Genomic DNA, 13,929 nt, shown 5'->3' on the forward strand with positions numbered 1-13,929 from the left:
CTGTAATCCCAAAACTGTGATCCCTCTTTTACCCTGGTTTGGTCCTCAGAATATGCTATTACAGTATTGTTCCCTCTTTGACCATGGTATGTAGAGCTGGACAGCATATTCTCCTTCTCTTGGACTTTGGTTTTCATAGGAGAAATGGTGTCTAATGAGGTCTAACCCTGTCTGCCTCACTGCTGTTCAAAGTGCAGTTGTGTGTTTTTAACCTTCATTAGCCCTTTGCTTCCAGCCAGCTTTAGCTCTTTCTGTCACTTCCTTCCTTGCATCTCAGGAGCCCTATACATACAGAAAACTAGTTGTCTGATTTGTAATTATTGTAGGGTCTTTATTTCCAGGGAGGTTAGTTACTTAATAAGCATTCATTTAGTATCTGCCATGTATAGAGCATGTATAAATGTACTTTGCCATGTAGAAACTACATATGGAGAATTTCACTGTTAGAAAATTTGTCTCAGGAAACTGATTTTATTATATATTACTTAAAGATTTCTCTTTCTGATTCCTTAACTCTTATTTTAGTTTACTTTTCAATTCAGCAACTAAATTTGCATTTGTAATGGGCAAGAATTTGTGTTATTTGTGGGAATTTTTATTTATTTTGAGGGACCTATGATTTTATTAATGTAGGGAGTTCTGAGTGAGAAAACTTTTCTACCCATATGGATCAGTGAATAGTCTTGGAGAGATGCCTGGGGCACTCAAAAGTCAAGAGATTTTCCCAAGGTCATGTAGAGATTTATCACTGGTGACATGAGAAATCAGGTCTTCCTGGCTTTGAGGCCAGCTCTCTGTGCTTCTGTGCCTCTTAGGCATGGGAAAACAAATATCAAATAAGAATAAAGCCTGGCTTTAAGGAGATTTCATTCTAATCAAGTAGATGAGGCATATTCTTAAAATGAAATTAAGATATAAGGACAGGTCCCAAGATCTTGAAAGATGGGTGATTAGGGAATACTCCATGGGAGAGGTGGGCTTGGAAAGAGGATGCCAGTGAGTAGATAAAAGGGAAGGAATTATGGGGAAGGAGAGAAACCTCAGTTCAGTGTGTCTTCTTATCAGTTCAATTTTAAAAACAAACATTAAGTGCCCACTATCTCATTTGTGTTTTATAGTTTGTAATTGTGCCCAATGCAAAACTGCAGTTAGAGTTCATTCTACAAAAATGTATCTTATCAACAACTTTGCTTGAATTTATCAATTCTATAAAGTTAAATATGCCTATACTGAATGTTTTGGTACAAGTTCCGGTAGACAAGAACTGTTTTCTCTAAACTGGTATCTCCCTCAACACCTATAATGGTGCTTTTGGCATGTGTTATTACATATTTAACATTTGTTACATAAATAAGTGAATGTGTATAAGTTGGAGTGGAGAAGGAAGGAGAAAAGGTTTTACCTCTCAAAAGAGAGAAAAAATTCCCAGAAACTACCACTGTCTCTGCTCTTTGAGGAGTTTAGTTATATAAAGCTGGCATTCTGTTAGTAAAGAGCATTATAATTGCCTGATAATGATTAGGTGAAATGGGGTCTATGAGAATAAATGAAAAAAAAAAAACTCTAGTTTCTAGATAGTTATAATGTATTACCCATTTTTGTATCCCTAGAACAATATCTTGCACACAGATGCTCAAAAGTTTGATGAATACATTTAATACATTGATGAATATATTCAGTAGAATTATCTTTAGTCTGATATTAGAGGGAGCAAAGAACTGAGAACCATAGATTTATATTCAAAAGGAACCTTGGAGATCAAGGCCAAGTAAACCACTTGACTGCAATTAACAATACCAAACTCTATGCCAGGGATACAAATACTATAGCAAAAACCCAACTCTGTCCTTCATAAGTTTACATTCTAATGGAGAAAAACTTTACGTATAGAAGAGTATTGGCCAGGGAGGAATGAAGTCATAGGGATAGTGAATTAGGGTCATAGGATAATATAAATTTACCTTGTAGAGAAGATTGTTGGAATATTTTCAGATCCTAATAATAAAATTGTTCTGAGTTGGACATGTAGATTATGTGATAATTTAGTGGGTTATAATATGTAACATAATTTCATTCAGTTTAGTTGGCATTATACAGCCCTTATTCGGCTTCTTATTAGCAGCTTTTGACATTTAGAGGAGGAAGCAATTCCTGTGAATTTGTAACTGGTTAAGTGAAGGGTAAGAAAATGGTCTTTATGAACATTTAACAACCTGGGATATATGCATTCAAGATTTCCTGTATGTCGAATTACTGTAACTTAAAAAAAAATCTTATTTGTGCTTTTGCTTTCCTTTCATTAAGGAAAAAGTTCAGTTGGAAGACATACTTCATTTTCTTGAGAATGAAGGAATTGATTCCCTTGCTACAGCAGAAGATCAGCTTTGTTATGTCTGGCGTTCATTGCAACAGAGTGAGGAGAAGCTGAGAAATGTTTCTAGAGACTTGGAGGAGCTCAGAGTAAAACACATGGAAGAAATGAAAGAAGTAAGAGCAATTACTATAGAATTATTCCTTTATACGGCCTTACTGTTTTCTGTGAGCTATTTTTCTATGTTTGTTTGTAATTTGTTTAAACTACTTTTGTTTACTCTTCTCCATTTTTCAAAATGACAACTTCCAAGAAGAATACATGAAGGATTGTTTTCAGAATACTCCTGTGCCATCACAGACAAATCAATCGCACAGTAGTTTCAGGAAGTATATTATTATTTTGATGGGATTTACAGCTAGGTTGTTGTGAAGCATATTTGAAATGACCTATTTTTTTAAGGCTGTCAAAAAATGAAGACCATAATTTAAAATTTCGCATTTTATGAACATTATTAACCTTGTATATTGGACAAACTCCCTTACTTAGATGATCAGATTGAGTAGCATGATCTAATTCTTGGGTAAAGAAGGTAAGTCTCACAGCAATGCGCAGGATGAGGTGAAGGCAGAAAGACCTTTCAGGAGATTATTACAGTGATCAGACAGGTGGTCACATGAGCCTGCATCAAGAGGAGGAGTTCTTTCCAAGAAATGCTGTATCCAAGAAATAATCAGCAAGGAGGAGGCATTTGGGTCCATAGTCTTTCTGCTAACACTACCTCTGATCAAGCCCCTGAGGCTTTTACTCTGTTCTTTTATCTGTTCTCACAGTAAAGAAATTCATGTCTCCATGAATACTGCACTAGTCTAATGACAGACAACCAGTGGTGGGGAATTTGGATTCAGTCAGAGGGGAACAATAGTCTCCCTATTTTATTTTGCGTTTTGGAGGGCAGTTGGGTTAAGTAACTTGCCCAAGGTTACACGGCTAGTTTTTTTGTGTGGGTCTTAAGTGTCTGAGGCCAGAACCAAACTCAGATCCTCCTGACTCCAGGGCTGGCACTTTACTCACTGTGCCACCTAGCCGCCCCCATCTCCCTATTTTATGATGTAGGCATAGGTTAAGTGTTTAATCTTTGGTCTTATAATTGATGTCAGAGGTGTAATTTGAACAAGGTCTTCCTGCACCTATACATTATGCCATTCTATCACAATACATTATTTCATGCAAAGTAGGACAATATGAATATCCCCTGTTTTTCTCTCCATTGACTTTCCCTACTGCTGTTCTAGCCATAGACCTGGTCCCCTTGGAAATGACCTACCAGGGGTAGAACAATGTTCTGTGAAGTTTATAGTCAGTCAAAGGGCTGCACTTGAGGACCTAGAGGGCCACGTATGGCCTTGAGGCTGCAGGTTCCCATCCCTGATCAGTCTACTGATCTATAAACTACTCTTTCAGTGTTCAGGGCTGTATAAAAGTGAGGGCTGACTGGTAGCACTTGGCCCAGGAAACCTTGCAAATCAAGGACAAGGTCAGCTGAGCCACCCCAAATCCCTGCCCAGACAGCAAAGTGGTATGGAGGTGACCATTGATTCTTAAAGGCATTGCCAGTGGAGTGCAAACTCAGGATAGGTCCTACCTAGCTAACCTACTGGACACTTGGCATGTTTTTGATCAAAAGTATGTTTTGATGAAAAAAAATAGCATCATCTGATGCTACTAGTCTTCTTGTAGATCAATCCCGTTTTTTTGTTTTGACATCCACTATGTCCCTGTATTTCTCTGGTGGTAATAATTGAGCAGTGAAAATTCATCATTAAGGGAGCCTTCAAGTATCACTTACATACACCAGAGTATCTCCAAATATCTTCCTGAACTCAAAAGTCTAGGGAAAGGACCTGTGATCCTGTATGTAACTTGCATAACCTGGAGTTGTTCTAAGAATTCTACCATTGCTACCCTGCAGCCCTGGAGAGACACTCCAGGAATAGACTTGTAGTATAGCTGCAATACATTAGTAAGAAAGGGAAGGAGAGAACAGTATGGCCATACATCTTCAGTATAAATCGATGCTGCTACTGACTCATTTATTAGTCCTTCAGATTTTCAGGTCAGGCAGCAGCGAATTCTTGGGTCTCCAGTTTGAGGTAGCGAGGTGGTGCAGTGGATAAGATGGTTGTCCTGGAGTCAAGAAGACCTGAGTTCAAGTCTGGTCTGAGACAATAGCTGTGTGACTGAGCAGGTCACTTCACTTTTGTCTGCTTCGGTTTCCTCAGCTGTAAAATTGGGATAAGAATACCTCCTACTTCCCCAGAGTTGTTGGGAAGATCAAGTGAGATAATGTTTGTAAAGTGCTTAGTGTAGTGCCTGGCATACAGTAAATGCTTCATAAATGCTTGTGTCCTTCCTGCCAACTTGGCTAATTGCATTTGACTTTCAAATTGGTGCTTTACCCTTGCTGCTATTTTTTTTTCCTGGGATGGAAACTATACCTACGTGGACTCAGACTGTACTAGGTTATTAATTCTGATTCATACCACAGTTAAGAATTGGATCCAGATCACCTCTTCTATTCAGCTGTTACACTGATCTCTCGGTGCTACTCCATGCCTGAAACCCTGGCTTAGATTGTTCTTGTTCCCAAGTCAAAGGGTCTGTCTTTGTACCTGGAAAGCCCAGCCCACTGGTGTAGGGCAGTATCATAGAAACAACTGTACTATACGTGTGTCAGATGAAGTGTGAGACTCAAATGAGATAATGGGTGTGAATGTCATAGTGGGGATTCTTTTCACAGATGGACTGCTGAGTCCCTTTGACTTCTCAAATTATCTGATTCTATAAAAATACTTCCCAGAATGCCAGATATTGCTATCATTGTCACCTCCACTAAAATGGAGTTACAGAAGCCACCCAAAGCTCTTGAAAACTTTACCCATGGAACATGAGCTTGAGAAGGCAGTATTGCCTAGTAGATAGAGCATTGGACTTGGGGTCGAGAATACTTGAGTTCAGATTTTAACATCTGATAATGTTAAAAGCTGTGTGACCATAGGAAAATAATTGAGCCTCCCCAAGCTTCATTCTCATCTATAAGATGAGGGGCTTGGACATGTCCTCTAATGTATCTTCCAACCTTAGTTCTGAGCCTCTAAAAGCTGGCAAAGCTAGGCATGGGCTCAACAAAGGACTTTGTTAGCTGAGAACCAACCTAATAACCGGGTTTGGTGAGGCTCCTCAATGGAAGTCTGTTCACTAAGAGATGGATTTTTTTGGCTATCCCAGTTAAGCAAGGATACCATCCACCAAAGTGTAGAGTGGGAAATCAAAGACTGGTAAAGTGTTGGACATGCCACTTGCCATAAGAAACAACAGTTAACAAAACTGTCTGCAGCTTATTTGACTGCTTTATATTGGTTCTGAAATGGCCTAGAGATGTGTTCAGTGGTGGCTGCTGCTTCTGTTTTAGGTGGAAAATTATGTGAATCACGTGCGTCAATTAACAGAAGAAAGAGAAGCTTTAACTCATGATTTTGAAAAAGAGAGTGAGCAACTTCAGCTTGAATTTGAAGAACTGCAGCTCCAACAGGGTAACTTTTTGATCTTTTGTTTAAAGTTGTCAATGTTTTTGGGTTTTTTTTTCCTTTTAACCATATCTGGTAAAAGTACATGGAAGAATACTTTAAGTGAAATACTACAACGATGGTGATCAAATGTAGTAGAACCCCATGATTTTGTGATTTGTAGTTGTTTAGTGAGACTGCTTTGGAGCTCAGAGATTGTTGGAATCTCTTCAAATGATCTGTGTGTTTCCAACTTTGGATACTCTAGTTTCTAGAGTAAAGAATGTAAACTCTTGACAAAGATTATGGCATTGGTTTTTTTTTTTTAATCCTCAGTGTCTTATAGAGTGCCTTATATGGAGTGGGCATTAAAAAATTATTTTGAACAAATCAATGACCACGAGCAAATCACTCAGCCTTTCTGAGCTTGGATTTCCTCCTCTCTAAAGTGGGGATAACAATAACTAGGATACTTAGCTCATAGTGTGATTGTGAGGACAAACTGAGATAATATATACAAAATGTAAATCTTGAGGCTAATATATGAATGTCATCTAATATTATAAGGGCATGAGCCTTGTAAGTAAAGTACTTGTGTATGGTGATTAATATTTCTGTGATATTTAATAAGGTAAGGAAAGAGCAAAGGCCCAAACTGGACATTAGGGCTGAGTTGGGCTGGACTCTAGGGTTATCTGAAGGATATTATGGGAAGATAAAGAACAAACAACAAGCACTTGGTCTGAACAACTTAAGTGGGAAGGCTTAGGAGGCTGAATCAGCTGCTTAGCGAATCTGTAATTGCTGAAAGGTTATGTAACTCATTAAGAAAAATCTAGTAAGGAGCAGGGGCCCTGGGCACAGTTCCGGGGCCAAGAGGAGGGCTGCTGCTTGCAGCTACAGGAGAACAGCGGCCCTTCCTGGGTAAAGACCAGAACAGAAACCAGAAGAGCAGTGACCACACCTCTCCCTGGATCACATCACCTTCAAAGCACTGAAAACGTACAGACCCCCAGAACTAGTTCTGAAAACAGTAGCATGAAAAAGCCTGAAGTTTGGGACAGAACCTTCCCACCCCCAGGTGAACAGAACCCAACTTTAACATAAAAATCAAAGTCAAGAAATGGACTGTGAAAATGAGCAAACAACAACAATAACAAAAACAAACTTGACCATAAAAAAAAAAAAACTATTTCAGAGTCAGGGAAGACCAAAACACAAATCAGAAGATGATTATGCAAAAACAGCTACAAGCAAAGCTTCAAAGAAAAATGCTAGTGGGACATAAGTCCAATAAGAATTCCAGGAAGAGTTAAAGAAAGAGAAAAGAGTGGTAGAGGAAAAATTGGTAAAAGAAATGAGAGTGATGCAAGAAAATTATGAAAAGAGAATTAACAGCTTGCTAAAAGAAGCACAAAAATATTAAAATGACACCTTGAAAAACAGAATTGGCTTAATGAAAAAGGAGGTATAAAAATTCTCTGAAGAAAAGAACTCTTCAAAAAGCAGAATTGGCCACATGGAAAAAGATGTACCAAAGCTTATTGCAAAAAAATAATTCCTTGGGCAAGTAGAAGCTAATGACTTCATAAGACATCAAGCAACAAAATAAAACCAGAAGGATGAAAAAATAGGAGAAAACATGAAATATCTCATTGGAAATACAACTGACCTAGAAAGTAGCTCAAGGAGAAATAATTTCAGAATTATTGGACTACCAGAAAGCCATGATCAAAAAAAGATCGCAGATATCATAATTCAAGAAATTATGAAGGAAAACTGCAACCAAAATCTTAGATACAGAGGGTAAAATAGAAATGGAAAGAATCCACTGATCACCTCCTGAAAGAGATCCCAAAATGAAAGCTCTCAGAAATATTACAGCCAAATTCCAGAATTCCCAAGTCAAGGAGAAAATATTGCAAGCAGCCAGAAACAAACAATTCAGATATTGTAGAGTCACAGTCAGCATCACACAAGATTTGGCAGCTTCCACATTAAAGGAACAGAGGTCTTGGGGTATGATATTCTGGAAGGTGAAGGACATAGAATCACAACCAGGAATAACTTACTTAACAAACTGAGTATAATACTTTTTGGGGGAGGGGGATGGATATTTAATGAAATGGAGGACTTTCAGGCATTCCTGATGACAGGACCAGAGCTGAATAGAAAATTTGACATCCAAACACAAGACTCAAGGGAAGCATAAAAAGGTAAACATGAAAGGGAAGTCTGTTTACTTTCCTATATGGGAAGATGATTCATGTAATTCCTAAGAACTTTATCATTATTAAGGCATTTTAAAGGAGTTTACATAAAAATAGGGCATGGCTATGAATCTGTTATATTGGGGTGATCTCTAAAAAAGAAATGAAGGGGTACAAGAGAGGAATACACTGGAGGAGGGAGGAGGGAGAAATGGAATGGGGAAGGTGTTCCCACATAAGAGGCACACAAAGAAGAGCTTTGGACCCCCCTTTTATCTATCCTACCTAGTAGGGAACTAGGAGGGGAAGGGGATAAGAGAAAGGGGGGATGATAAAAGGGAGAGTGGATTAATGGAGGCCATAGTTAGGAGCAAAAGAGACTTTTGTGGAAGGTCAGGATAAAAGATAGAAGAAGAAATGGAAGAAAATGGGTTGAAGGAAATACACGGTAATCATAAAACAGAAACAGCAGAATGTATTAGAATCCAGAATCCAACAATATGTTGTTTATAAGAGATACACTTGAAACAGAAACACACACAGTTAGCTTGAAAAAAATGCCCTAAATCACGATTGAATAGAGAAATACAAATTAAAACAACTCTGAAGTACCATCTCACACCTATCAGAAACGACACATGTAGAAGGGGATGAGGGAAAATAGGTACATTGTTGGTGGAGTAGTGAACTGGTCCAGCTGCTCTGGAGAACAGTTTTGAACTGTGCCCAAAGGACTATAATACCTTGACCCAGCAATACCACTCCTAGGTCTTTGCCCCAAAGAGATAAAAGGAAAAGGATATATATGTACAAAAATATGTATAGCAGCTCTTTTTGTGGTGGCAAAGAATTGGAAACTGAGGGGATGCTTATCAGTTGGGAAATGGCTGACCAAGATGCGACATATGATTGTGATCGAGTACTATTGTGCTATAAGAAATGGTTAGGAAGGTGGTTTCAGAAAAAAACATGGCAAGACCTATATGAACTGATGCAAAGTGAAGTGAGAAGAACCAGGGAATCGTTGTGCATGGTAATAGTAATGTTGGGTCTCATACACTCGCACTTGAGGACCTAGAGGGCCACAGGTTCACACCCCTGACCTAGATTGATCTATAAACTACTCTTTCAGTGTTCAAGGCTGTATAAAAATGAGGGCTGACTGGTAGCACTTGGCTCAGGAAACCTTGCAAATCAAGGACAAGGACAATGATGATCAACTGTGAAATACTTGGCTGCTGTGATTAATACAGTGATTCAAGACAATTCCAAAGGACTCATGATAAAAGCATGCTATCCACCTTCAGAGAGAGAACTGATGAGCTTTGAGTACAAATTGAAGCCTAATTTTCTTATTGCCTTTATTTTTCATTGCTTTTTTTCAATATGGCTAATATGGATATCCATTTTGCATGATTTCACGTATATAATTTGATGTATTGCTTGCCTTCTCAGTATGTGAGGGAGGAGGTGGGAGAAAGGGAAAGAATTTGAAACTCAAAATTTTAAAAGAAAAGAATGTTTAAATGAATGACTGAATGAAAAATCTAGTAAACCAACACTTTACTACAGAGAATATTTAAGGAATGGAACACCTCATGCCCTGAATCAAGTGTATCATTCCTGCAGGTGAAGCTAAACACAGAATGTCATATTTTTATTTCTAATTCTTCTTTTCCTAGTCTCCATTCCAACTTCCTGGCATCTTCTGATGTTTTTGTCTCCACCTCAATCTTTCAGTCTTAGGTCAAATGCCTTTGCAAATGTGTATTGTCATTCCCTCCATAATGGACACTAGTACAAGTCTTATTTATCAGTTAAGGATTGAATTTCATACTTAGAATTGAGCTTATTAGCAAAAAAATGTGCTGATGATTGAGAATAGGGTATATATTACATATTAAACTTCTTTAAAAAGGTTATAGAAATGTATTCTCAAGTACTAAATGATCTAATCCTTAATTCTTAATGATAACTGTGACTAACATTTAAAGGAAAAGTTACTTTATGTAGGGATTTCTAAACAAAAGTAATTTCTTTTTATCCACTGGATAATTCTTTACAAGAATGGGGTAGTTGTCACTTCCCTGTATGGACCTTTCCTGGCTTTGATTTCAACAAGCCCCTCATAGTGCAAGTGTAGCTGTAAAAATATAAATTTACTATAAAAACTGGTAGGCAATATTTGAAACTACCATGAGATGTTGATATTATTCCATGGAAATCTCTTTTTTTGTATCTATGTATGTATGTCTTTCTTGATAAACATATGGCTATATGTTTTTCTGTGTTTCTATGGCTTTATGTCTCTGTCGCTCAGTTATATGTGTTTATACCCAGGTGTATCTTGCCTAGTGTTGCCCCAGTCAACCTAATTTCTCAAAAACATGTTTAAGACATTATAACTCAACTCCTTCATGATGTCCTCAGCCCTGTTGCCATTCTAAACCAGTAATCTGAAGTCATCCCAAACCAGCTCCCTATCCCTATGCCCTGCCTGTTTAGCATGATGTTGACCTGGACAGCTTTTCCTCTGCTCTTAGAATGGATCGCTGTGACTTGTCCTGCTGTAGAGGTGATTCTAGCTCTGCTCTTTTCATCTTTGTTCCTTAGGAAACTAACCTCCCTCTTCCTCCTCACCAACCTGCCATTGCTACCAGAGGCATTTTAGATTTCACCTAAAATTATTTTCATGAAACCAGTTAATAACATTTGTCAAAGCATGCTCATGATACTCTCTCATACAATATCCCCCTCCCCTTTTTTATGAATGATATAACTTTTTACAAAAATAACCTCTTGCATTTTTAGCATAAATTTGTATAGTAAATTCATTAAATCCAAATTTATGACATTCAATAGTATAATTTAAATAAGCAAAATAAATGAACCCTGGTAATTTCATGCCAAATATGTTAGTCATGTGTAATACCAGTGGGTGTGTGGGTATGTGGGTGTGGGTGTGGCTACGAAAGGTACAGTTGGCTGGTGGTGCTCCTTCTGCCCCTTTTTCCTTGCTGTATGGGGGGGGGGGGAAGCAGAATTTCTCCCAGGCCTTCCCTATCTCTTGTAGGGAGCACAGTTTAGATTGTCATCTTTTCTTTAATCATTACTCTCTCTCTGTGGTGCTTTTTTTTATTTTGTGGAATTTTTATCAAATGAATTTGTGTTAAGACAAGTTTGTAATACAATCACAATCGCTCAGAGCTCCCAGTTTGTAAAATTTCTAACAGTAAGGCAGAGGTTTGGCTTTCTACCTCAATTTAAATTTATGCTTATTTCTTGATAATCCTTGGCCTCTATATGTTTGAGGCCAAAGGATACAAGAAATGTTTAGGCAAGAGAAGTGAGCAGAATATATTACAGTATCTATTATAGACAGCCATGGAGTGGGGGAGCTGAGGACAGAGCAGACCTTTGTTTGATACATCCCTCAGGCCTTGAAGGAATTGCTGTTCCAGGAAGCTTGAGCACTGAGATATCTGGAGGGGTCTTATTGGTGCTTCTCAGTCTCATCCTTTTCCATTGTAGCCCAGTCTTCCTTTTATTTTCTCCTTCCCATTTGTCTTTTTCTCCTGTTGGTTCCGTGCCTCTAATTCTTTCCATTGCAGCTGGTTAAGTTCTAGGCAGGGGTTGGCATGCTGGCTCCCCACTGTCTCCCCCCCCCCCGACTCCTACTTGATGTCCCCACTCCTTCTTCTGAGTCTATTTCTCAGAGCCTGTTTATATCCCTTGAAGAGCTCCTGGACATAACTCAAGTTCACCTTTTTGCCTCCAAGATTGTAATAGCTCCAAATTGCTTCCAGGGCTGAGAGTCGGAATATTTGTTCCTCTGAACTGTAAATGGCAGGATACCAATCAGTTCTCAAACACCTATTAAAATAAAAATTTTGAGCTGGAAGAACCATATGATATTATCTCGTCCAACCCTCTCATTTTACAGATAAAGCCCAGGGAGCTTAAATGTCTAGTCTAAGATAGAATAGCTAATGAACAGCAGAACTGGGACTAGAAGCAGGTCTCCTGATGTCCAGACTAATTCTTCTACTAGTATACCACACGTATTACTGCTCAATTTGGGTCTGCACTTAAAAATGTCATAGTCATCTTTTTGACCTTCTATCAATGGCAAATTAAACAGCAGGGAAGACTTCAAATTTTTATGTGGATCTTTTCTATTGCTCCCCTTTTTGTTCTGGAAAGTTAGGAAAAGCCATAGACAGGGTGAGCCAGGAGGTGGGAGGGGAGCCATGCAACTTTTAAAAGACTCCTTTGTTAGGTATCAAAGCATAGACTCACTCAGCCACTTTGAACAAGGTGTAGATGTCGTGAAATTTTGAAGTATAAAAGTTTTCTAATTGTATAATTCTTTTATTTTTAAAATTTGCTCCTCCCAGAGATCGAACTAAAGGAGATTGAAGGAATGCTGTATCAGGAGGGCTTATCAGAAATAGCTCAGAGCAGCCCCAGTGAACAGATTGCATATTTATTGGCAGAGAGAACAACATTGTTGGAGAAGCTGGAACTGTCTGATTCCAAGTTAAATTCATATAACTCTGTGGGTCTCAGCCTCCAGGAAGTTCCTCTTAAGGTATGCCAGAATTAACTTTGAACCCAAACAATAAATTAATGGTTAACAATCAGTGCTCTCTTCCCCTGCCCCCACCTCACCAAGATAAAAATGTAGGCCATTTTCTGTGCCAATAGAAGAGAACAGTAAATGAAAAATTAAAAAAAAGTTTTTGGTTACCTTTGAAATGTTTCAAATAATGTTTTTTGTTGTAGAAGAACTATCCTTATAATTAAATGTTTTTTTTTAATTTTTAGAAATCTTTTTTTTTTTGCCTTTTGGAGGGCAATTGGGGTTAAGTAACTTGCCCAAGGTTACATGGCTAGTTTTGGGGGGTTTTTTGTGGGTGTTAAGTGTCTGAGGCCAGAACCGAACTAGGGTCCTCCTGACTCCAGGGCTAGCACTTTACTCACTGCACCACCTAGCCACCCCCAATTAAATGTTGTTTAGGTTAATGTTACACTTATTTATATTCCTTGCTCATATACTTACTAAGAAAGTCCTTTTAATTCTTAAAGTTTAGAATATGACCTAGGAATACTAGTTTGGCAAGATTTAACTTATGTGTTCAGACAAAATTATACTTTTCTGCCTTTGTGATGCATCAATAATGTCTAGAATGTTATCACCATTGATTTCTTTATTTCGGTTCAAACAGCATTCTCCCCACTCCCGAAAGATTACTGACATTGATTTCATTTAATTCATCTTTTGGTATCAGGATGAATTTGAACAAATTCAGATATTAGAAGATGAACTTCAGAAACAACAGGACTCCTTGCAATGGCCAAAAGAAACTCTGAGTAAGGTAAAATGTTTTTATAGGTTTTTTTCCTTCAATTTCAGGATAACAATTCTAAATCATCTTTTACCTAAAAGTAGATTAAAATCTGACTATAAAATAAAAATGAATGATTTTTTAATAGCTGGATCATACTTCACACCTGAATGAATATTGTCCTTTTTTTTTCAGTATTATTGCTTTCAAAGTAGTTTCTTTGTGAGGTTTTGCATTTATTCCAATGATTCTGCTATTATTTAAAACATTTTGGAACTACTACTAAGGAACTGGCTTCAGTGCCTGTGGCATATCTTTTGAATATTTTCTGTGATTGTAGGTTTTCATGCTTGTAGGATAGATTTGAGTTTTTGAAAGAGCCAAAAAAATCCTGTAGAGCAATATTTGGTGAATGAGTTTCTTGTGTCTTATTTTCCTATGGGAGTTGAGAGAGAGAGAGACAGAGAGAGAGAGAGAGAGAGAGAGAGAGAGAG

At 37.9% G+C, this 13,929-nt stretch overlaps 1 protein-coding gene across 2 annotated transcripts in view; it reads left to right on the top strand.

Moving 5' to 3' along the window:
* Positions 1-13,929, top strand: part of LOC138146343 (phosphopantothenate--cysteine ligase-like) — a 208,870-nt gene that overhangs the window by 15,703 nt on the left and 179,238 nt on the right. For both annotated transcript variants that reach the window (XM_069068159.1, XM_069068160.1), the window contains exons 3-6: positions 2,305-2,487; positions 5,784-5,904; positions 12,485-12,678; positions 13,379-13,465. In XM_069068159.1, the coding sequence (XP_068924260.1) occupies positions 2,305-2,487; positions 5,784-5,904; positions 12,485-12,678; positions 13,379-13,465 (585 nt within the window). The remainder of the gene's footprint in view (positions 1-2,304; positions 2,488-5,783; positions 5,905-12,484; positions 12,679-13,378; positions 13,466-13,929) is intronic.

This window comes from Petaurus breviceps, unplaced genomic scaffold (genome assembly GCF_028583685.1).
Source record: "Petaurus breviceps papuanus isolate PSGF00001 unplaced genomic scaffold, PetGlider_PUasm1.0 90760, whole genome shotgun sequence".
Classification (NCBI taxonomy): Eukaryota; Metazoa; Chordata; class Mammalia; order Diprotodontia; family Petauridae; genus Petaurus; species Petaurus breviceps.